This window comes from Lepisosteus platostomus, chromosome 4 (assembly GCF_059453375.1).
Source record: "Lepisosteus platostomus isolate fLepPlt1 chromosome 4, fLepPlt1.hap1, whole genome shotgun sequence".
NCBI classification, from domain to species: Eukaryota; Metazoa; Chordata; class Actinopteri; order Semionotiformes; family Lepisosteidae; genus Lepisosteus; species Lepisosteus platostomus.
In genome coordinates this window covers 27478697-27504311 of record NC_142614.1, presented here as the reverse complement: position 1 = coordinate 27504311, position 25615 = coordinate 27478697, and the positions used below count along the sequence as shown (strand labels likewise).

The 25615-nt window shown below is 37.4% G+C and overlaps 1 protein-coding gene across 5 annotated transcripts; it reads right to left on the bottom strand.

The window, feature by feature from the left end:
• Positions 1–507: 507 nt before the first annotated feature.
• srek1 (splicing regulatory glutamine/lysine-rich protein 1) lies at positions 508–24004 on the bottom strand. 5 transcript variants are annotated; one of them, XM_088629302.1, is made up of 12 exons: positions 23679–24004; positions 21968–22101; positions 18587–18702; positions 15180–15344; positions 12826–13004; positions 12446–12576; positions 9673–9781; positions 9293–9412; positions 7875–8018; positions 7420–7509; positions 4378–4510; positions 508–3182 (listed from the first exon to the last, which is right to left on the bottom strand). In XM_088629302.1, the coding sequence occupies exons 1-12, from the start codon at positions 23807–23809 to the stop codon at positions 3030–3032; spliced, it is 1605 nt and encodes a 534-aa protein (XP_088485428.1). In that variant the 5' UTR covers positions 23810–24004; the 3' UTR covers positions 508–3029. The 5 variants fall into 5 exon arrangements, with proteins under 5 accessions (XP_088485428.1, XP_088485430.1, XP_088485429.1 ...); XM_088629304.1 differs by having other exon boundaries at positions 9293–9406; XM_088629303.1 differs by having other exon boundaries at positions 9673–9778.
• Between the last annotated feature and the right edge of the window lie 1611 nt (positions 24005–25615).

Sequence of the window (25615 nt, the reverse complement as noted above, 5' to 3'; positions counted from 1 at the left end):
AAAATCATGAAATGACTGAGAAAATAACTAACAGACTGTAACAATCTTAACTGTTCACCTTGTTTTATTTTTAGAATGTAAATGAAAAGGAAAAACAGGCGAGAATGATATGAATGAAACAATAAAACACCCTACATTCAAGCCCTGATACTTAAGTGCCACGGGTGCCGTCCAGTTTCACCTAATGAAAACAAAATACCATTACCTTCTCGTAAGTCTCATGAAAAGATTTTTGAATCTTGTGAATCAGGATGGGGAAAAAAGCTTCAGAGGCCACTGACATGTAACTTCAGATAGCATTCCACAACTTTTCTACTGGGGTCCTCTTAGATTCAGGACAAAAAAAAATTAAAGACGTGTGGAATTTCTAGCAACTGCTGTGAGTTAATTGCCTTCAGCTAGACATCTAATTTGGTTACCAAAGCAATACACAAACCTCTGCCAGAACAAAAAAAGTGGAGGATCAAACTTCTGTAACATTTTTTTGATAATTAAAAATCACACCGCTTTTAAAATTGTAATCAATGCCTCTTTAATGTTGTTACAGTTTTGAAAATCTGCATTGGACCAATTTAAAGATAGTTTAAAGTTGAGCACACATTACTAAAATTCCAAAATTTACTAGAAAATTAAACACATTCAGGACAAACTAGACACTCCTTTCCCACTCCTTCTATCAGGGCCCCAGATTTGTTGAGTAACCACTGATTTTTAACTTTTGGCAACATGCCACTCTTTCCAAAGTTCACCTTTAAAACATTTGTTTCAGGTATCTATCACTTAAAACTGAAAATGTTCTAAAATTTCCACTTTGGTCTAGTTTAAATTCTTCAGTTTTTTTTTTCTGTTGGTGTTGCCGAGAATGACTGTGGGTCATTAAGAGTATGAATACATCACTATGCATTTTGAACTAATTTGCCTGGTGACTTATTTTACGTCTTGCATGTGGCATCTGACAAATTATGGCAGAGCCGATCAGCACTCGCAGATTTATGGAATTAATTTAGGTGTAGCTGTATTGAATACACTGTTTCTTTAATAGCCAATATAGAATAACACTTCAAATCCTGTGACATTTATACATGTCAGGCAGTGGGCTAATGTAATAATATAACTGCAGGATTAAAACATTAAGACATTCACATGCCATTTATTAAACACTGCATGAAGGACTAATTTGGTTTAAATTGACATTAGACATCAGATATTTTGGGGGTTAGTTAGTAAAAAAACTTTTTAGCAATTTACATTCTTGAAAAGTTGTGTATATTTTTAATTGATAGGCTGTGTACTGTATGTCTAACAGTTGAAACAATATTTAGAAAGCTTAAAGAGAAAATGGTCAATTCACCACTGGAAACTTTGAGACCTTTGAGATAACTTTTTAAAATATCTACACAATTAAGTACAAACCCAACTCAAAAATCCCAAACCGGCTAACCATACAAACTGGCATATTTTAAATACATATAAAAATAAATTTTTACAAAGAATAATTTGTGAAACATGACAAAGAAATGATCTACATAAATCCTATGTAAATTATATGATTGAGCCAATGTCATAGGCTTAACTCCCATGTTGCTCATTATCATTTACCCTGCTGTTTTTCTTCACCAGTTCTTTTTTTCATGCAGACAGGTATTTGATTAGTATGAAAATCTTTTTTCCCCACTGTGATAAAACTGAAAGTGTTTGATACAAATGTTAAAATCACCAGGATTCGTCTTAAAAGAACGAACTGGTACAGTTCAGCATGTTAGGTAATTAACAGTCAAGTCTAACGTTTTCTAACTGGGTGTATACGAAACCAGTGAAAGGCAAGGGGAAGTATATTAACATTTTATTTGAAATGTGACCACAGTTTTAATGTCTGAAATGTAAAAATAAATAAACCCCAATTCTTGACTCAAACATTGACTAATCCTGGTGGGTCTGTGGAAATTGTGCCTGACAGAGCTGAATTTCAATTCAATAGCACACTATAGCTGAAACTTTACCAACACTGTTGTCAAAGCACAAAGACACAGTCACTACTGTCCAAATTTCCTGTTGTGAACTGTACCAATAAAGGAGAATTATGCATCATTAAAACAGCCATTTAATACCTTTCATTCACTCTTTGTTCTCATAGCATCAGGTGATTTCTATACTGCAGATAAAGGATAACCAGCTTTTTACATCTTATCAAAGGAAAAATCGCCTTACAATGTTACGTAATAAAATGCCTGGGCCTGTATGTTATAATTGCAGTCTAGGCACTTTTCACATTTGAAGTACTTGAGAAAATACAGAGATTAGGTCTTGCTTTGTACACGTTTTGCATTAACATAAAACCACAAAGAAATTGTGTAGACTGATGCCATTTTAAGGCATTATTTTCTAGTGTCAATATCAAACTATATCAGGATATTTTACAGGATGAAGTGGCTTTAGTCAAACTGCAAAAATGTAATACTTCTATTACACACAATTCAGTGGTTCTAATTAAAAAGTTTAAAACAATTAAATTTCCAGTTAGGCCATAGTCAGAAGCAACACGAAAAAGAAAGTGTTGAGTGGGAACCAATCGTCGACTTTAGAACAAAAATTCAAAACGATTACTTAAACAAAAGTATAAAATGGCAGTACAAATCTAATTTGCAAAAAGGACTACGCAGCACTAAAGTATACCTTTTAAGTAGACAAGCTAAATTCTTACCGAAGTTCTTTTTATAACTTTTACAGTTCTACGAAATTAGCAAAAACTGTCAATGTTAATGTGCATCTTCCATATGAATATCATATGATACATAGATTCACAGTACTAAAAAAATTATGCTATGGTTTTTTTTTAAAGAATATCAGTTATACAAAACACAGAATTTTATATACCATCTTATTTCAGGACTTGACATTACAGGCTTCCGCCAGGAATTCTTTCGGAAGTGGCTGACTTCGTTCTTAGCCTCTGGATTATTTTGCTTCCAAACTAGACCTGGCTGAAATCCCAGCCATTCTGCCTTGTTCCAATACCATAGTCCCCGACTTTACTCCGCTGCTTCTGTTTTGACTGGAGGGTTTCCTTCATGTTTACTATAGCTGCCATTGTGCTGTATCTTTGCCTGATCGCCACTCCTTGCCTTGGTGCTGTGCTTGCCACCTTCATATTCCTTTTCTTCCTTATCCGAATGTTTGTCCACCTAAAACAGAAGAGTTCACGTTGAGCAATTAGATGAACACTCCATAGGAAAGCAGCAATAATAATGGAGTAACTGTACTCATTGGAATCAAGTCAATTATTTAGATGTCTACTCTCCTTCCTCTGTGACACAAGCGATGACCCCCCCTGCTTTATGAACAGTCCATATCACGTTTGAAACACAATCTGAGATCTCATAACTTTTGATCTTTTACATCAAGAAAAGCTCAAAACAGTTATAAGATATTTTTGGTGAGGCGAAGGATTTTGTGAATTCCCCATTTAGACAGACTATCCCCTCCGACATCACGTTTAAAGTCTTGCACCCGATGCTGAGAAATGAGAGCGGGGAATTCCAGTAGAGCTGCTTCTGTCTGCGGGAGAAGACACTTCAGTCAAGCCAGGCCACACTTGCATTGGCAACATGCGAAAACACTTTTAATCTAAAAGGAGATCTAACTGATAAATTGCTTTTATATGAAAAAAATACCAAAAGTGAGAACTTGAGAAATGAGATTAGGACTTCACGCTGAACATAAGGTCAGATAAAAACATGTCGCACATAATTACAATAGTTAGCCTACAGCTTTCAGCTTTGATCAAAACGCATCGTTACAATTTAAAATATCATTTTAGCATAATAATAAACTCCATAAAGAATGAGTCTGAGATGAATTTCCAGGACTAGGAATAATGGAACAGATCCATTGTGATAAAAGCACTGCGTATTGCAGGGGGATGGCAACTCCAGTACTTACATGCCAGGTTCCTGCAAATTTTAGAGATATCTTTAAATTAGCACAAGTAAGATCTAGAAAATACAGCTGATATGACTTCATAGTCATTTAATCAAATCATGAAACTTTAAAATCTGAAACAAACACAATACTTTAGGACTGTAGTTTCCTCCAGTAAATACAAACTGGAATGAGAACATATGCAGTCCCAGAGGACATATGCTCAACAGAACTGCAGTCTGATAAGGTGGAACGATTTTAGCTGAGCCTTGGATCAGGAATGTGAAATGCATATGTAATCTCGCTGGAGCCCCAAGCCAACAGGGGGCTACTACGGTGAATTAATGACAGAAGATGAATGAACTTTAATTTGACCAGTTTGTGAACTTGAGTATGAGGATTACAAGTTGCTAGATTACTAATGAATACTCCATTTTTATAAACATCACATCTCCTTACCTTGATGGGCGTGACAGCTTTCTCCTGTTTTTCTTTGTCTTTGCTGGGCTTCTTCTTGGATGTTGACCTTTCCCTTTCACCTCTTTCCCTGCTCCGTTCCCTGACCCTCTCCTTCTTCTTGTCCTTTTTACTTCTGTAAAGCAAGGTGGTAAGACATTGGTGTCCTGTTCCCACTGGATTTTTCCAATTATAGCCAAGCTGGCTAATCCGACTCAGCTATTGTTAAACATCGGCTTGCTTTCGCCAAGTTCTAATTGCGGTTAAGTTCAGTGGATGCTACAGAACAGTGGAATAGTGACACCTGTGACTATTCTGATTTCATTAGATATCTGTGAGCACCTTATCAATGGCTTTTCATTCCACAGGATAACAGTGTCAAAAGACAACTTCAAAGAAACATCAGACAAACAAGTATTTTGAACTTTGACAGACATGTTTGGCATGCATTTCTGTATTACAAGCATGTTGTTTTTTAGTCATTTTTTTCGAATAAAATTTAGGAAATCAGGGAAAAAACTCCAATACTTTTGTCGGTAAACTTGCCTAGCTTAACCTTTTTCCACCAAATATAATTGCACCTGGTGGAGTACGAGATACAGAACTATAGTGTCCGAGGTATAGCAAGAACAGTGGAATCACCCAGCTAAAGCAGAATAATTTAATTAGAAACATGCCAGTGGTGTTTTCCAAAATGTAGTGGTAGAATTGGTTATTGTCATAGATGGATATACTACTCAACATTTGGGAGAGGTATGTCAGATACTCCACGATAACGAAGTTATTGATAATTTTATATTGAAACAACCGAGTTCTCAGATCACGTATATATATAAATATATGTGTGTATCAGTGAAATTATTACTGACAATTTATGTTTACTCCAAGCCTTTTTACTATTTAACTTCATCACCATTTGGTAAGATTTCTGGATCTGTACCAAAATACCAGACAGAAAACCTGCCAGCCTAAAATGATGAGATACATAGATAACTTTTTCAATGTCACAGCTAAAGAGAGAGGGTAACAAAACAGACAAGAAAATAACATGAAAGCAACTATCTATTAACTTTACAGTACTAAACCTTTTAGATTCTAAAAAAGAGACCTATAAAATATAGTGGGAACACCAATGGGCAATAATTTACTATGATTTAGACAACACATCAAGGTCATCAGATACCTTGTTGTGATATAGATAGTTACAGTGATACAGCTCTTCTGCTAGAGTTCCTGGAACACAAGATTCAATTTGACCAAATCTGCTCACTGCATCTTCTAGGAAAGGGAAGAGTGAAGTTCTCAATTTTCTGCCTATTTTTATAATCACAATCCGGGAAAAAAAAATCTATTCACTTTTATGAACTTTTAGCTGATCAATGAATGGTTCTACATATAATAAACTTCTTACCTGTAAAACTATTTTTTAATGAGTAACAAATGTATTCTTTTGTTCATAATTGTGACCCACCTAGACTGCATACTCGTCTTATTTTTATATAGATATAATATTAGCATCATAGTAACTACTTGAACATCTCCATAATTATTGGGTCAAAGTAGGTTTGGGAAATGGTTGATTTAACTTTGTAAAATGTAGATGTTAATGTTTACTATTACTATTTTTATATAATTGCATTATAATGATCCAGATTGACATACACACAGCACATGAAACACTCATTTCCAGAAAATTGTTCTAAAGCATCATGATACAGAATATTAACAGTCATCCCCTATTAAAGTTAGCCCAGGCATCAAACCCCTTCACATTTGGAGGCATTTAATGCAATATTTACATTAAAATGTAATATTGCCTTTGAACAAAACTGCGATTAACTTAGCAACTGCAGCAGATGGCAAAGAATGGCAGCCTTTTCATTTGCATACAAGATGCATCATCAGTTTATTTTATCATGGTGCTTAAGGCAGAGAATATAGAGAGAAAATATGCTTGCAAAGCTGAAGTTAATAATCAAATGTATGCATTCTATTGTATTACTTGATTTCAAGTGTCACCAAGTATTAAAAAATATTTTAGAGCTAAACATACCATGTACAAGTAAAGAACAATTAAAAAAACTATTTAATACATTTTATATAAAAGCACTGTTACTATTATTGTTACAGCTATAAACGACTAAGAAGTGTCTCTAAACGACAGGTGTGTGCAGAGATGTGGAGGGGGCATATTCTGGGATCAAGGCAATTACACATTTTACCTTGGTTTACCTTAGTTAATTAAGTTCTAAGTAAATGATTAAGTGTCAATCAACAGTCCAGGATGACACCATATAAGATCAGACCAAGACAAAAAAAAGGTGGGGGGGGGAAGAGAAAAAAGTCAGACTATGAGAGAGGAGAAGGAACTTGAAGCTTGGGCCAGAGTTCCTTATTTGAGTTCATCTGAAGAGACCTGACTGGAACTAAGTATTCGAACCTTGCTAAAGAGAGCTTGCTATAGTGTTTTTTGGGAACATCGATTTCCTGAGTTTCCTGTGTCTGGGTTAAAACAGCTTTTCCTGCTTGGTGGGTACAATACATGAGAGATTCATTTTGTGGCATCTGGGTTTTCAGAAAGAGAGAGATTTAACTGCATGTTGTATTGCATTTAGTGTATAAGGCAGCTTCTTTTTTTATTTATTTATCTGTAGGCACAATTTGAGAGTCAAATACTTGGTAGCGGTCTGAGGTTTTCTGGGTGGTCTGCAAACCTGTGGTGTGTGTAGTGTTTGTATTGTCACCGTCAATGAATATTTGTTTAACTAAGTGTGTCTGAATTATTGCTCTTTTCATCACATCTGTGCCAGAGAATAACGAATTAATGTGCGTTTAATTATTTCAACTGCTCTGGTGCATTCTTGGAGTAATACTTACAAGTTGGAGGTTATGATTATTTTAGTTATTGACCAAGCCGCTCTGTCAATTTCCTAAATTTCTCCATTTTCCTAACCTCCCACTTGTAACAACTGGTGTCAGTACCGGATTGTCTGCTTTAAACAGTTTTGTGTGAGATTAAGTAACATAATAAAAGATAGTCCTTACCTCCTTGGAGAAGGAGATTTTACTTTCCTTTTAGGTGTCCTGGATCTCTTCAAGGATTTAGACCGACTTCTACTCCTCTTTCTGTGCGTTCTGTTAACAGAAAACAGAAAACCAATGGTTATAGGATTGTCAAAACATTAGTTAATATACTTCTTCCAAGATGGTGCCCAGAATCCTTTGGGGGCATTTAATTAATTCGAGACAGTGTTACTCTAAATCAGTGGTAGGCTACCTGGGATCTTCACTTCCATGCCATCACAGCATTTTCAACTTTCTAATAAACTAATGACTGAATTTATTGAATTGCGGAAGATGATCTTACGGTTAGACTTGCAATGCAGTGGAATACCACAGCTGAGTACCCCTGCTCCATACAGACTGCTGTTTTAAACATTACTTTATTGGGATACTCACATTAGGACAATTCTTTAGTTTTACATGTGCACTGAGCTGACCTGCTAGTACTTCGCGATCTTCGAGACGAGGTGTAGCTCTTCGGCGGAGTCTTCCCCTTCTTGTCTTTTTGTCTCCTCTCCTCTTTGTCTTTTGAGCTCTCCTCTTTGCCTTTTGATTTGCTTTCCTTCTCCTTCTTTCTTTCACTGAAGGCAAAATGAGAGCTGATCAGACAACGTCCTGGTAAACTCTGTGACAGGGATATAGGCAGGATTAAAGATATCACACTTCTTTGCGACGGGCAACCATGACTCACAAAAAATGTAGAGACTCTCAAAAGTTCATTATATAAAAAATAATGGAGGACATTGCAGTCCTATGCATTTTAAACCAAGCAGAACACAAATGTCTCAGGTAGGTACTGTATCTTACGAAATGAGAAGGATGTGGGAACTGGGCATAGCGATCATGATAAGTTATATTAATACTGGCACTATGAATTAGACATACTTGAATGCCTCTTACAAAAAGGACGTGATTGTACAATCCCTAAGAGAATATGAGCACTTCACTGGTTCTTTCCATAATGTTGAGTCTTGAGTGGGGGCTTGTGACCTTTCAAGTGGGAACCTTCCATCATCAGTGTTTTGTTGATGAGCCCACGGCACCTCATAATTCTACATACACATGCATTCAATATACAAAAATGTCAAATACCTATATAACAAAACATATGGTACAATCTTTCCTGTACAAAAGTACTGTACAAAATTCCTTTAGAATATCAGCTTGCATGGATGTCACTAATCCACACAAAGTGGTGCTGATTGCGGCTTGCTTTTGCTCAGATTTTCTTGGTATCATTTACACATCACAGTTACTGGAATCATTGAGTGTCACTGCAAATAATTCACTTAAAAACGTTTTCAATTTTCCTGTTATCCAGATATCATGCATTAATCACCGAAAGAATGTCTTTTGCCCAGTTAAGGCAAAGTTACCATACAATAGAAAACATTTCAAAGGTATGGCAAAAGAAAACAAAGGAATTAGGTCAGTTCCTATGAGATTATGAGCCTTTACTGAACCAGAGAAAAAAAGAATATCTGGGAAGAAGCTCATTACTTTGAGACCTAAACATCTTAGTCCACCATGACCAGACTATACAGTACAAAACCTCACATAACCCAGAACACTAGCCAGAGAGCACAGATTCCATAATGACCTTATCAGTTACTTTGGGTTCAAGGCAGACAATCATCCAAAAAGAGAGAACACAATGACAAGGACATACAAAGGTAAATACAAATAATATTAACACTTATTACACAGTGTTAAAAAGGTAAGGAAAATTAAAAGGCTTTCTACAAAGACAAAACAACAAGCAAATCACTTTAGCCCTACAGGAGCAATTAGATAAATCACTGCCATTGACAACCCACTGAATATTCTCAATTGCTGTTGAAAATCTATAACTCACCGAGACCTGGATCGACTTCTGGAGTGCCTTCTTTCTCTGGAGCGAGAATGCTTTTTGTGGGAACTCCGAGAGCCGTGAGATTCGCGGACTTTGGATCGGGATCTTCTGGACGCTCTACTCCTAAGCGAGGGAAATGAAAAAATTTAACTGGAGAAAAACAGTCCTGAAGAAAAAAAATCTCAATATGGAACAAACTGTGGAAGTCAGTCTTTTCAACAACCGTAATGGCTATCCTGCACATGAAACTTCTTAGGAGATAGCATTTAAGAGTCATGCTGGTTTAGAAAAATTAACCTAAACCACCTGGCTTAACAGGTTCTGAATACTTATATATCAAAAACACATAAGAGACTGTCTCAATTAACTTCCATTTCATTTACCTGTGCCTGGACCGAGATCTCTTCCTTCTGGATCGAGAATGAGACCGGGATCTAGTTCGAGATTTGGCAGCTTTTTTGCTACCGGTGGAACTGCTTTTCCCAGATTCTGCTTAAAATCAAACACAAATTACAGCTGATTCTATTTCAAAACAGAATAGAAATATAGAAAACCGCTTAAAAGGAAGCCAAGGAGAATAGCTTAAAACACTGGTGTTGGCTCTCACTTCCCCTGTTTGCTATATTGCTGCCAAAGAAATGACCCTCATGAGTATAAATGAGAAGAAACCTCTCCCACAAAAATGCATCCAAGTTTTTCAGTGGAAAAAGCACTGAAATTAAAACAGCTGCATTCTCAATAGTAATTTACACTGCTGTGCCATTCAAGTTCAGGGAATGGGATATAAATCAAATATGGGAAGGAACTTAAGTCAATTAAATACAAGCCTTGCCAGAAGAAAAAGAACACTTAAAAGGGTGTTGTGACCTCCCTATATGCTGCTCAAAGTCACCAAATCAGTTACTGGAATTGTTGAGTGTCATCATCACTGCAAATAATAATTCATTTCAAATTTTCAATTTTCCTCTAAATCATTTCAACAGTAAATATTCTAAATTACACAAGTGTTAGTGTAAAAATTGTTTTACAAACCAATTACATGTGTAAAGTGCTAGGTTTTTCCATTGTAAGGCAGTTCTACTGCATGCTATGTGCATTTTTTCCAAATTTTCATATATACAATACCTCTGATTATCTGAAAATCCATACCTTTCTAAGTTCGGTTGGCAGCACAGTCATAATTAGTATAATTAGTACATATTGTTACATAACACACCAACTTAAAAGTCATCAGTTTTAGTCTTGGTAGTTGAGTCAGCCCTGTCTTGTATTTTTATCAAATTTTGTAAAATATATTAAACAAAAAAGGCAGATAGCAAATTAATATGAATGTACTCATTACTGGGAGACACCAAATATTTCTAGAACTAATTTGAAACTCTTTAAAAACCTATTTGTTTCACATTTTCATATGAATGGAAAAAACAAACACTTTCGTTCACATTTGAGAAGCAGGACAGCAGAGGGAACTGTGACTGGAGAGCAATGTTGGCAGACTTGATTCTGACTGAGCAAGCCGCATCTCTTTAATACTGAGCGATCACTGATGTGTTGTATTCAACATAAATGAACTTCCAAACCAGAAAACAAAAACCAATGGCTCTTTTATCTTCACCCCAAGAACTTAAGCTTAACACCTACATCTGTAAACATCCTAAGCACCTACCTACATTAGCAAGATATTGAAAAAAAATGTCTTGTAATTACACGAACATTTCAACCCAAAGGATCTCTGAGTACTATACATGTAACAGAGGTCCCACTCCATTCATCACTGAAGTGCAGCACCCCCCTGGGAGACTGGTAGCTATTATGTGAAACCCAGCTACTATTTCAAACAAATCAATTAAGCAGGAACATTAAGCAGTTTAACCACTGGGGTTAACACCTTCATTTCTCTAAATGCTTTGTCATATGCTGAAATTAATCCATTAACTTTACCACACAATTCAGTTTTTAAACATGGCATCACTGCCACTTGGTAATATTGTACCTAATTTTTAGCCTGAAGTGCCAAGTAAAATGTCCTTTATGAAGCACTCTTCATTACATTTCATTTCTTATAAAAAAAGAAATAAGAACCTAGGTGAAAGATCACTTCAATTCCCCTATTATGTAAGCATGAAATTAAGAAAACAATTTTCATTCATCTTCAAAGAAGAGTATTTTTTTTCCTTAAATGTATTCATCATGTTAAGCTTAACAGCATGTCTAGATTAATAAGTAGCAGCCAGACTAACATTTCCCATTAACAAGCATGTTGTAACACAATCCACTGGAGTGTGGATACTATTTACTGCATTTGGATTACTGAACAATGTATTTGTATGGATTTCTTTTAAAGGGGAACTGCAATGCTATTTTTATATTTTGGGTGTCAGAAATAATCATCATTGATGAGTGCATTTCAAACCACAATAAAAGTAAAATGTACACAAACTTGCTAAACCTCCAATTTACATTACAAAACAGATGAAATTTCCAAGTATGTGCTGCACCTTATTCTGTGATTCAGAACAAGGCATGAAGCGGTCCAATTACATTGTAAACAAGCGGGATTGTGAACATCTCTTTTAATTCAATAGAAATATTGCTGTCGACTTTGAGATGGTTCTGCCGACAAATACTACTTGCTTTTTAACTCTGCATGCAGACGGAATATTTCAGCGGTAAAATGTCTTCTGCACAACCTGTACTTATTTGCTCGTATATCGCATTACATTAGTCATTACGGTGACTAGTGAGCAGGAAGGGCTGCTTCATATCACAATTATTGCAAACTGTCCCTAACACCTGTAGTGAGGCCAGTGGTTTGTTACAACAATAGTGACCATACAGCACTTTCACATTATTTTGTGCTTAATTTGCAATTTGTAAAAACTTTCTAAACCGTCAACGAATTCGTTTGTTACCGAGATTTAATAACCAGTCTGAGAAACTGGGACTGCAGTTCCCCTTTAAGAATGGGATTTAAAGGTGAAATCCTCATGCTTGCTAAAGGTGTAAAGATTTCCTTTACCAATGAAATACCATTCCTGAGGTGAAAAATTCCTCATCAAATTAATTCAGATGATAGAGGTGAACAATTCCTCATCAATTTAATTCAGATGAGAGAGAAAACAGGAGCCCTGATGGCACAGGATAGCATGAGCATACCTGGTTCAATAACTGCAGATATAAAGGATTGTGCCTCCCTCACTCTCTTCATCACATCCTCTAGCTCCTTGGCTGCAGCCTGAGGTGTGAGCTCTGGAGGCTTCACAATGGCATTGTTGGAGTGGTTTATTCTAGAGGAAAAGAATGGCAACATGGAATTAGGCTGACTAAGCCTCTTACAACAAACTTCACCATGCATTACAATGGCTTCCGTTAAAGCAAGACCTGCTTTAACAGATTGTGTGGTCATTTCATCAATGCAGTTGCTAAATTTACTTGAAATTCAAACCAAGAGTAGGAAAGGAAGAACTGCTGCTGTTCCTAAAACAAATCAATAAGGAAATGCTGTTTATAAGCAGGGATTGATTTAAATGGCATACTTTAAGGGTCTGTCTCCAAACATGACACCATTGAAAGCCAGGGCTCTTGGTACAGACTCCTGATCTGAAAACTCCACAAAGGCAAAGCGAGTGGGCTGGGTCTCGTCCCCAGCCATGCGCACAAACTTCACATCTCCAACTTGCTTGAAGTATTCCAGCAGCTGCTCAGCTGTTGTGGTCTGCACATAAAGAAATTGAATGTTTTACTATGTCCATGTAGACCATTCAGAAATCACACAACGATAAGCTTGAACAAACAGAGAAAACTGACATTCATATTGTTCAAAAAACAATCCATACAGTTGTATGCAAACGTTTGGGCACCCCTGGCCAAATTACATGTTTCGTAGATTTTCTAACTGAAAAGAAGCTGACACAATCTCTGCAGTGAACAAACTTAAAAGTTGACATATTTCTGCAAATTGTAATGCACAGTTACTATTTATTTGCTAAATTCAATGGATTAAAAAAATAAAACAGTAAATGTGGCATGTGAAAACGTCAAAACAGTCAGTACTTAGTAACACCCCCTTTAGCAGAAATCACAGCCTCCAATAGAGGCATTCTATTCTTGTGTTAGGAATTTTTCCCCACTCTTCCTTGCAGAACACTTCTAGTTTAGAAATATTCTTAGGTCATCTTGCATGCACTGCATGTTTGAGATCTACCCACAGGGTGCCCAAACATTTGCATACAACTGTACATTTTATGCCTTAGTTCAAGTAGGGAGCTGCGTCAGCATGCGTAGGCTGCAGAGGAACAAGAAAAGATTTATTCCATGCTGGAAAGAAAAGAATAGAAACACAATGTTCCGGCTGTGGAGCCTTCTTTGGGTGTGAAACGTTGTTTCCTTTCTTCTCTTTTTAGCATGGAATAAACCTTTACTTGTTCATTTTAACCCTTATCTTTTTTTTTCCATTTTCATACCCACATATAAAATTGCCAGTTGTTATTGAGACCCATCATGATCCACCTGCACAGACAAAGGCGAAACCAGAGATGCAGTGGAGCCTTGAAGCCGACTGCTTTTCACTGCACTCTAAATCCTACACGGAGACTGCCCCATTCACAGGCCATCCTCTGAAGAAGCGTGTGTAACCTTGTTTTAAGGGGAGCCAGCTATAAAAAACTGGCTATGATCGTTCCAAGATGGAGCGTTGGCTTCAGAACTACAATTCCCATCAACCGCACCGAGCAACTTCCTGATGGCATCCATGTCTCAGTCCCTATGCTGCCTGGCTGTGCTGACATCTAGGTGGTCCCTCCCACTACTGGCAGCTAGTCTGCAGCACATGAGGAGGAACCCACACGGGACTCCTTTTAAAGTTTCTTTTTTTAAAAAATTCTACAAAACCGGGGGAGGGTCTCCAGTGGTCTTTACAAGTTGGGAGTACTGCACGCTGGTTACAAGGATCTCACAGCCCACCTCGTACATGCTGTCCTGTCCCACTTAAAACTCTTACAATACTACAACACGTTTAAATACGACAACAATTCCGAACATTAAAACACACTCAACTCCCAACAAACAGACACTTTTAGCCTAGTGGCTTAACACATTTAGCTCAAGGAGCTCAGTATTCTTCTCGGATGACCTACAGCCCTAGAATACTTTTTATGCCCTTAAAACAAATAAACACTTAAACCTTAAACAACTCTACACCAACATCACTAAACATAACACTATAGACATTTTAAACACCTTATTACTTGATGTTTACTGATCTTACCTCAAATTAAAAAAAAAAACACATGACAGAGATATTTACTAGCTGGAAGCACTGCAAACTGGTAGTGAGAATCTAACAACCTGGCAGTGTGAGGCGCTATTCCCAACTCCTGTGCCCCCACCTCATTGCCTGGTTACACATATGTGAGAAACACTAGCTCCTCTCTCCACCCCTTCAAATCCCAGCAGTACTCAGGTGAAGTTTTATTGAGTTTTAGGACAAAACCCTGGGCCCTTTCCTTCCACACTGGTCTTTCAAAAGGCAGTAACTATGAAAAAAAAGAAAGTTGACCACCTTCAGCTAGCCTTACTGACACCACAATAAGACATTAACAACACGAAAGATTCATGAAAATGCCACCAAAAGATGGAAATATTCAGAAAATCTAACTGACTAACCTTTCAGATTGTAGTTTTGACTGAAACGGCATTCTCAACTCTGCAAGCTAATAAACACTAGCTTGGTTCCACAGCATAGTACTAGTTATGCTTCAACATGTTAACAGGTAGAGAAAGAAATCCTAATTGTTCTACTTGAAAAAAAGTGATTTAAAGCACACATTGTCACCTGTTTGCAACTTTTATTGCAATGTGGTTAAATGACACAACTGTGGTTTGGAATTACCTGAGAATTCAAGTTGCCAACATAAATAGTTCTTCTGATCTCATCAATTTTAGAAGGGTCCACATTTCCCATCAAAGGGGGTTGTGCCGGGATTCCTCCTAGTGCTGCCACAGTAGGGTCGAGGCCAGCCTGCAACGCTCCCAGATTGCCAATTGGGATACCAAGCTGCAACATTCCAAACATAGTTCAATTAAGGAATCTAAAGGAAGCCTTTTCAGTCAAAGCATGTCAAACCAAACAAAATCCAGGTACATTCCCATCCCAATATTTTGATTTAGTTTTAGTTTAGTGGATTGAAAGACAAACGTCAGGTTGTGAAACAAAGCTTAAGAGGGGCAAATCATCACTGAACACAGATAGTTGGCCTTGTTCCATACCTTAGCTCTGTCTTCCACTATAAAAAAGCAATACCTTGGGGGAACAATCTCTGGCTTAAGTGAATCTAATGACCCAGCTGTCTACTTAGTGTTCCAGAGGAAAAGAAAGGACAAAAGCATCAAAAATACCATGTTGTTTTAGTTCAAAGAACAAGCTGGGATGTCGATAACTGCTGCTGAGTTATTAGAATCTACAATACCACTCACAAGTAATCTCTCTTTAGGGACAAGCAGCAGAAGCAACAGCGACAGAAATTGAGTGAAAACACCCTTGTGCATAAGGTGGAAACACAACAACAACTAGCAATCATAAACTAGGGCATCCTATGAATTCAATTAGCGTGTATGACTCAATCAAAATAAAGACGAGCTTTTAAAAAGCAGCAACATAGATGAAAACTCTCACCCTAGATACAAAATGCATTTTGTGATGGGGATTAAAATGAAAGGTAGAATATATTCATTAGCTTAAAATAAAACACGGCACATGATCAACACATTACTTTTAAAGCCTGCTTATCCAATTCAGGGCCACAGTGGCCCGGAGCTTATTCCAGGAAAAATTGAACTGAAGGCAGAATTTACCCTGGATGGCACGCCAGTCAATCGCGGGCACGGACGGAGACAGACAGAAACACAGACACGCACATGCTCACACCAGGGCCAATTAATCTACCAGCATGCTTTAGACTGTGGGAGGAAAACTGCAGCACCTGGAGGAAATCCACATAAACACGGGGAGAACATGCAAACTCCATGGAGACAGCACCACAGGAAATGAACCCAGGACTCCAGCACCACAAGGCAGCAACGCTAATCACTGCACCACAATGTACTTGACATATGTTCCTAGTTAATTTTCAATAACGCAATATAATTTTCCTTGGTATATTTTTAACAAAAGTTCAATAAATGTTCGATATATATGTTTATGCTTTGCGCATGATATGCGCATGCGCACAAAATACTGCGCGAGTGCCCGTGCGTGTTGCAGACAGCGGGCAGCTAACCTGGTGTTGTTTACCCACACGGTGGTGGCTGACAGGACTGTAGAGTGGAGAAATGAGCGACACTGAAGCAAATGTAGTGCTGCCAACGACCAGCTCGAAGGACGATGACATCGTCGACAGAAAAGGTCATTCAACTTATATAGATATTTAGGCTTTTTACGATCAGACATAAAACAGAGCACTTTAAACTTTGCAGTCTGTCTGAGCCATCTTCTATGTGTGTTTTATCACACTGCAGTATTTAATTTTTCTATTAAGATATTTATTTTGTAAATTTTACTCATGCATATTTTGACATAAAAAAGACTTGAATACTCTCAACCTCAGATTTGTTTAATGTTTCTGCTGTTTGGCAAGTGTTTGTTGTGTTCTTAAAATAAAGAGTTGTTTAATTTACCAATTAACTGTCTGGTTTCTTCAACTTTCACTCAGGAGAAAACATCTGCCTTTAAACTTGAAAGAAATAATGATTTGACATTTATCGTGATAATTATCGATATCGACTGATATGAAACTTTTTATCATGATAATGTTTTTGGCCATATCACCAAGCCCTAGTTCCTATCGTATTTGAACACATACTTTGTGTTCAACTGAATAATTTCAAGTCAGACTAATGACACAAATTCAAACTGCCCAACTGTAAAGCAGAAATAACAGTTCTGACTATGCGGTCCCAATACTCTTCAAGGACACTGCATATTGGTTTACATCCAAGACCAGCAGTTTAGCAGTTGTTTTTTCAAGTGAGCCTTGTGGCTTTCGCTACAGAAAAAAAAACAGCCACAGGGTTCTCTAATTTTAAGAGCAATGGGGAAAGAAAAAGGAGAAAAGAGACATCCTTTTAATAAACATGTCTATTTTCTGTTCCCCTGAAAACATTACAAAAATGATAAAAGAAACAGATATACCCCCACAGAGTGGCAGACATCTGGATTTTTCTTTATATTCACCAGAAAAGTAGTATACTAGGAAACAAAGCTACCTCATATTAAAATGGCATCAGGATTTGAGCAGAGTGCTCAGGGAATCTTACAAGATCTCCCCCACACAAACTAAAGAATATAATTTTAAAATGTTCTAACACCCTCTTTTCATTAATCATAACATACCACAGGAAAGTTGCGTGACAAGAGCCTATTCACTATTTAGGTTTAGGTTCAAGTTATCTTTTAACAACATCTGACATATAAACTCCCTGAGAAACAGATATCATAGTAGTTACTTTACAGCATATCGAGAAATCAGAATTTAAGTAGATTAGATTAGCGCAGATTTTAGTTCTGAAGCCACATTTGTTACTCAAGCTTCCATTAGAAACTGACTGCAGAGAAAAAAACATGTGTTTAGCACACCTAACACCATATTACCCTGCAACTCACAACTGGCCAACCACTGAAGATAAGCAGGTGTGAGCCTGGTCACTACCTGGATGGGAGAACTCCTGGGGCAAACTAAGGTTGCTGTTGGCAGAGGTGTTAGGGGGCGCTCACCCTGCGGTCTGTCCGGGTCCTAATGCCCCAGTATACACTATACTGTAAAAAGGCATCGTCTTTCAGATGATTAAAAATCATTAAAAATCCCAGGGCGTTTCTTGAAAAGAGTAGGGGTGTAACCCATTGGCCCTTATCAATCATGGCCTCCTAAAAATCCCAATCTATGAATTGGCTTCATTACATTGCGCTCCTCCCCACTGATAGCTGATGTGTGGTGAGTGTACTGGTGCACTATGGCTGCCGTCTCATCATCCAGCTGGATGCTGCACATTGGTGGTGGTGGAGGGGAGTCCCCATTACCTGTAAAGCGTTTTGAGTGGAGTGTCCAGAAAAGGGCTATATAAGTGCAAGCAATTATTATTACTATAACTGGAGGATAACTTAACCGGGCACAAATATTACTCAAGTGTAACTTTGAATACCAAGTAGGCTGCCAAACAAGAACAAGTAAAATAACTGCGACGAAATGAAAAGATCTCCTCTGCGACTGGAAGAGTAATTTCTGTGGAAGCACAGGCACTTACGGATGGGATGGGGGCTGGTGTGGGTATTGGCAACAGTCCTGCACCTGGTATCAAACTGGCCACTGTAGTGGCAGGAGCTAAAAGGGACAGGGCTTTGGCTTCTTCTGGGATTTTACCTGCAGGGCAAAAAAACACTGCGTTACTGAGAATAATGGTAGAAAGAGTTCAACCTTTTTTATATGACTTTATAAGCACCCCAGTATTCTACAAAGAAAAAAAATATCACCTAAACCCTTACTATACTACAAGGTGAGAAACTCCTGATAATACAACCACTTGTATCAAAACCAAGCATCCTCATTGCTTTCAGTGAATTCCACTTGAACGGAATAACTCCACTGATTGTCAAATTGACAAGACTATTAACTGTTCTATTATCTTACAATTTATCAGACTAAATAAATAGGCTAGAATTAAATATACTTGAAATTTTCAAAATGAATCAAACAAAAATGGATTTTTCCCCTTCTTTAAGAGCAAGATAATGAAGAGAATTAGTTAACACTTTGAGCTATGGGTCACCTGTACTGGAAACTTATTGGTCATGAACCATACGATATCAAGCATGGACGCTTTTCCCAGGCGATCGTTTCGCAGTGTTGGAAAGTTGTGTAACACAAGACAACCGTTCGTGTTGGCTGCATCACTAATAGCACACAGAACATCAGATACAGAAAAGAAGAACATTTTTTAAATTGGAATCCCCAGAAATTGCAAATAACCAAAAACTTTCAAGGCAAATGAACAAAATATTCTGTTTGAGCCACCCCCCACCCCCCACAATACCCCCCCACCCCTCTTGTGTTACGGTGTCTGCTTGAGTTATATACAGAAGCATATCCAACCTGTATATTAAGTGCCAATAGGTTAAAACATGCAACTCACTGAACACAAATAGGAGCAAAAAAAAAGGAATTGCTTTTTAAATACAAACTTTCTTTTTCTCACTTAAAAGCATAATTAAAGGAACAATAAGCCTGTAACCAAAGTTAAAAACGAAAAGTGTTTTTGCTATTCACAATCCCAGCAACAGATATATCATATTAAGGTCTGTTGTTGAGGAAACGAATTACTTCTAAGAAATGCTGCTGCAAATGATCACAAGGAGCAACCAACGAAAAGACATCCCCTCTGCCCTGCTCACTAAATGTTTTGCATGCATGATCTCAGCAAGACAGGAGAGAAAAACTTTGCTCTACACTCCCTCCCCCCATACTCACTGACTGTTTGCTACGTTGCGACAGCAGAACTCTGCCTCTCTTACATGAAAACACCAGCACAAAAGCAAAATATCATTTTAAATCATGAAATGTATGAAAAATATGGTGAAAAATTACATTTGCTATGGGGTTAATTTAATAAGGCTAATTAAGGCTAACTAAGCCTCCAGCAATTAAAAAAATGTTTTACTGCATCAAAGCAATTAAGGTACATAACTGCAATGCCTATGGAATTTATTAAAATACAATTTCTTCCAGAACTTAAAAAACTCCTTTCTTACTAGGTGGTCAGGGTTTAACCAGATAACTTGCTTTTTAATTAATTTTGACTTTTCATTTATGTTATAATGTAAACAGCATTGCAAAATGAGATACTAACAAAAACACATCTGTTTGTAACTGGAACAGTCGGGAAATATTAAGCCCCAATCCTATGATTGAAAATAAAAAGGGGAAAGTTAAAGTGCAGCTCAAGTTCAGTACATAAGCTCTACAAAAATGTTTGTTTTGTTTTTTTTACGTCCACCTAGATAGGTTTTCAAACAGACATGTGAGAAAGAGCAGTTATGGAATAAAGTATTTAGGACTGGAAAAACAACAACAACAAAAAAAACAGTTCTAATGAAAATGCAATATAACTTGCTTTTTGGTCCTAGTAGAGGCAAACAAGGGACAAAAGAAAAAAAAGAAAAAAGAAAACAAAAGAAAATAAAAGAGACAAGGTGTCCATCTTGGAAGGATTCAGCTGCTATTCTCCCGGTCACATTTTCCCCCTTGAAGGCTGCGGCTGCCAGCGGGAATAGTGGCAGGGCAAACAAAGCCTTACTCAGGCTAGTGTAACAGGTCTGCCTTGGCCAGTCTAGTCATCTGATAATGCACACATAATCACACAGAAAAAACATACAAAACCAAATTAATAAATTCAGAAGCCATCTACCACGATCACGTGGACAATAAATACAAAACAAAAGGGAAGGCAGAAATACCACTGTTTAAGAAAAGAAAGCGCTTTTCCAGGAGAGAAAAGAAACAAAACAAAAAAAGAGAGAGAAAGACGTAATTAGCTACATTTTCAACACTAAGTACCTGAGCATTTCTACCTCAGCCTTCTTTGCTTGTTGAAGTTGGGTTTTTTTTTGTGCTGGTTAAACACTTTCTGCCCTAAGCTGTGCTCAACACCCCCCCCCCCCCCTCCCCAAACCATCGACTTGTTTTACCTCTGGTACCATCTCAACTCTGGGACAGCAACACTACCTGACAAGAAAAATGTCTAGTAAAATAACACTTTCTAGACCTGTGCTCTTCCTTTCAACCTCATGCCCTAGATAGTAATAATAATAGTAATAATATCGTAATTTGAAATGGGTAACCAGTAGGTCTTTGTTCAGCTACAATTAAACGAATGTTAATGCTGCCTTGGGACGAGATTCACATAAATAACTTAACTTCAGCCATGGCGTTTCAGCTTGTGATTCTTCCCACCCCAAAACAGGACTATTAGTACTGCAGTTGTGTGGAGCTGTAATACTACATTGTGTAAAAAAAGAAAATGGAATGCAGCATGGAAGAAACTAATGGGTTTTGCACTGTCGCATGTTATCACGGCACTGAAAATGTCTGCGACGCAGATGTGCAGGCCAAGATGTTTTTGCAAAGGTACTGTATTTACATTTACTTTTGTTCGCAGAACTTTAATATAATAAAAACACCTCTGTATTCCACACATACAATTGTGCAAAGAATTTCCTTTACTTTCATTATGAATCCAAAGCCTTAAATACAGGTCTTCTGTGAAATAAGCAAACATTAATTATAAAACACTCCACTGAAGTAATTTAGTTACAATATAACCCCAATTTAACATTGAAAAGTTATTTTGAGAAGTAAAATCACGGAAAACTGTACTAGCTGAAAAGGTTGATTAGTGTAGTTATTTTGATAAAACAGCACCATCTGTTGGCCTTCAATTAGTATTGCACTTCTCACCTGGCATCGCAGAAAAATGAAAAATAATGTAATCACAGACAAAATATATTTAATGTGTAGGCAGACATGAGATTAGGTCTTTAAAAAATTCAAATAACACACAAGTATTACTTCTAGTCCTTTTTATAAGGCACAACTACAAGCAAGAATGGGCGTGAATAGGACCCATACTCACCTTCGGCACAGGGCACTACTATCAGAGCTCTGTCAATAAAAACTGTGTTGGTTAAATGCTGGGCCACACCAACACTTGAAGGCTCTCGATATTTTATATAACATACTTTCGAGGAAAAAGGAAGTGGAGCATTGCTGAAAGACAAAAAGAGACTAAATAAATTTCAGAGTGCAAAATGGTGCAAGTTTATACTAAAGTCATCATTACCAGCCTGTTTTGTATAAGTATTATGTATTATATACTTATAATAAGTATTATGTCGGTTTCTTTTTGGACACCTATTAATGACTCATTAGTTTATCTGTAAACGGTGCCCCGAAAAAGATTTCGTCCCCTTTCTGTCATCCATCAATCCATTTTCTAACTGATTAATCCAGTACAGGGTTGTGGAGGAGCCAGGGCCTAACCTGGCAAGCAACGGGCTCAAGGCAGGATACAGCATGTACGGGACTCCTATCCATCGCAGGGAAGACAGAAACACACACTCACACCATGGCCAATTTTCTCAGAAGCCAATTAACCTGCCAGTATGTCTTTGGACTGTGTGGAAAGTGGAGCACCTGCAGGAAAGCTGCACAAACATGGGCAAAACGGATGGATGAGAAAAGTTAAGTGCCACCCCCAAAAAACAAAACAAAATTAAAATAGTTCAAGTAGGTAGCTGCATCAGCATGCGTAGGCTGCAAAGGAACAAGTAAAGGTTTTCATTCCATGAAAAGAAAAGAAAAAAAACAACGTTTTGGCTGTGGAGTCTTCTTTGGGTATTCTGCATGGAATAAACCTTTACTTCTTCCTTTGCAAAATTAAAATATGTTGATTGTATACATATTTACCCACCCACCCCAAACAATACTTAGTTGAAGCACCGTTAGCAGCAATACTTTTTTGGAGAAGCCTCTACCAACTGTATCCTGTGTTGGTGCATTTTTTACCCAATGCATAGTTAAGGAATTATTCTGACCAGGAAAAAAAGGAATTGAAAAATATATATTTTGCACAGAAAAATGTATTGCTTTGAATTTCAACCAAACAATAATTAAAAACATTACCTATGCAACAGATATTGCAAACTGAAAAGCCCCTGAATAAGCCCAGTAAACCTAAAATGTCGACGAAAGTAAGCAAAGAACAATCTTCATATAATGCATTATCTTAAGAAGAATTACACCATACAAAATATTGGAATTGCTGGAAACAGTATTTAACTAACACAACCAAAATATATGAACCTTACGATTACATCACTGCTCTCGAATGTCAGTGAACTAGAGGAGACAAAATTTACCATATTGTTTTGCACGACCTCATCTAGACACTGAATCAGGGGAGAAGTGTTTGTAGAAATGTATACATGATATAGATATAAATCAACGTCTTACAGACTGTTATACCGTATACTCTAAATACGTTTGGTTACGGTTTCCTGCCATGTGTGTTTTCCTCTTAAGTTAAGCTTCAGTTATAGGTATACGAGTATCCACTATCAGATTCGATTTCAGCTTTTTATACAGAAAAGAACAGCTGATCGCATAGCATGGGGTCAGAAACGTTGGGAAATAATTGATTCTATGTGTCTTATCATTAAAATCGGAAAAAGAAACAGCATCTTTGAAGACATACAGTTTTGTTTTGCGCCAACTCGAAAAATAACTGCCAGGCCTTCACAGCACCGGCGTTTCCCTGCTTTCAACCAGCCCGTTCATACACTTACTCCGGTGGGTAGAGCCGCAGCTCCTCGATTTCTCCGAGGAACCCGAAGAGAGTCCGCATCTGCTCGCTGCTCACTGCTGGGGAAAGGTTAGTAATCTGGATGACAGGGGTACCGGGGATCCCACTCATCATGGTCTGCTCTGAAAAATAAAAAAAACTAAAAAAATAGCAACTGACCTCCCTAACTTAAACAGCTTCTTGCGTTTTATTTAAGTTCTCTAGCTGCCGCGTTGGCCACTATTTTAGGTTTTTTTTTATCTTGTTAATGGCGATCGCTGAGCGAAAGCAGGCCTATTGCCGCATTACCAACCCGCAAACGCAAGCGCCCCCTCCTGATGAGGAGGACCGAGAAGAGCGCGAACCTCCCCCCCCACCCACTCGGGTGCGTGTGCAGCAAAGAGCCCGTGAATGTGAGAATCTCTCCTGATGCAAACTGTAATGTTAACCATTTCCTTTTATAGCATTTATATTCGTTTAACCAAGAGAGGGAAATATTTATCTCTGTTAAAAGTATTTTAGATCGTAATCCTGTTTACTATTAGGGTTTTGGTGGTATTCCAAACTTTTAAGAAAAAAAGCCTGAAATAATATTTGAATAGTTCAAGTAGGTGGCTGCGTCAGCATACGTAGGCTGCAAAGGAACAGGTAGCGGGTTTATTCCATGATGACAAGAAAAGAAAGGAAACAACGTTTCGGGCGTGGAGCCTTCTTCAGGTGTGAAGAAGTATCAAGTATCAAAGAAAGGAAACGTTGCGTTTCCTTTCTTTTCTTTTCGGCATGGAATAAACCCGTTACCTGTTCCTTTGCAGAATATTTGAATGTTTTGCTACAGACAAGAGAAATTAGGTCAACAAAACCATTTACATTTTAAAAATACCACTGAGCTATTTTTATAAGCTTTTATAAACTTTTATACTTTTATATCCTTTTTTAGATCTTGTGCCCCGAGGAAAACCAGGCAACTCCTGTAAATTGTCACCGATCCAGAAGAGACAACTCTGTGGCTTATCTCTGGATAAGTTGTGTTGGTGGACCAATAGGTAGCACTCTTCCATCAGGGCCAGAACGTCCAAACCAATAAATGACATTAGCATCGTTTCAGATTGGTCTTCCACAAGAACAGATTAGGTAAATCTTCAGTGACCTGGCCTTGTGTTGAAAACATTTAGAATGTTTAAAGAGACTTGTATAGCTGCACCTCTCATGGGTAAATATTGCTTCTGCATCATCAGTAAAAAGCTGTCTTCTGAGTCCAACACATTGTGGATCATCAGTATAGTTTACACTTTTGAGACGTTAATATAGAGAAGGTTTTTGAAAAAGGTATACATACATTGCTCTATTATGTTACTAAATAATCTTAGGGAATATTCACAAACTCAGGCAAGATTATCATTGAAAAAACACTAACACTTTTATGCTTGATATTTTTATAATCAGAATATGGCATATATACCCTTGTTACTTTTTTCCAAGTGGCTGTAGAATTTCATTGGAATTTAAAAAAAAAACCAAAAGAATAACATCTTCTAGCTAAAAACACCAACAATGCACTGTGATCTAAATGTTTTTACTGCTGTTTGTACACAAACATTTAAGTACAAAGTCCAGCTTTAGGAATTACTATACAAGAATATATTACTGCATAATTATTGTATAACATGTATATAGGTGTACAATAAACTTCTAGCATTTGAATTAGAAATTAACATATCACTTCACATTTGCATGACACTTATTTCTAAAATTCTCCTTGTATATTGCATGTGATGATGTAGACATAAAAAATAACAGTTAAATCCGTGCTGTCTCTGAAAATATTAGTGGAGAACATCCACTTAACACTTTTTAAAATAGATATTGAGGAGGCCCAAAAGATCCTCCACTGAATAAATGGACTCCCAAAAACTCCCTTTAACCCACATTTAAATTTCTGAT

Coding starts and splice junctions, on each gene's coding strand:
- srek1 (XM_088629302.1), bottom strand. CDS start 23,809: ATGATGAGTGGGATCCCCGGTACCCCTGTCATCCAGATTACTAACCTT. Junction 15,345..18,586: donor CACCAGCCCCCATCCCATCC/GTAAGTGCCTGT, acceptor GGAATGTTGCAG/CTTGGTATCCCAATTGGCAA. Junction 8,019..9,292: donor AGAAGTCGATCCAGGTCTCG/GTGAGTTATAGA, acceptor TTTTGCCTTCAG/TGAAAGAAAGAAGGAGAAGG.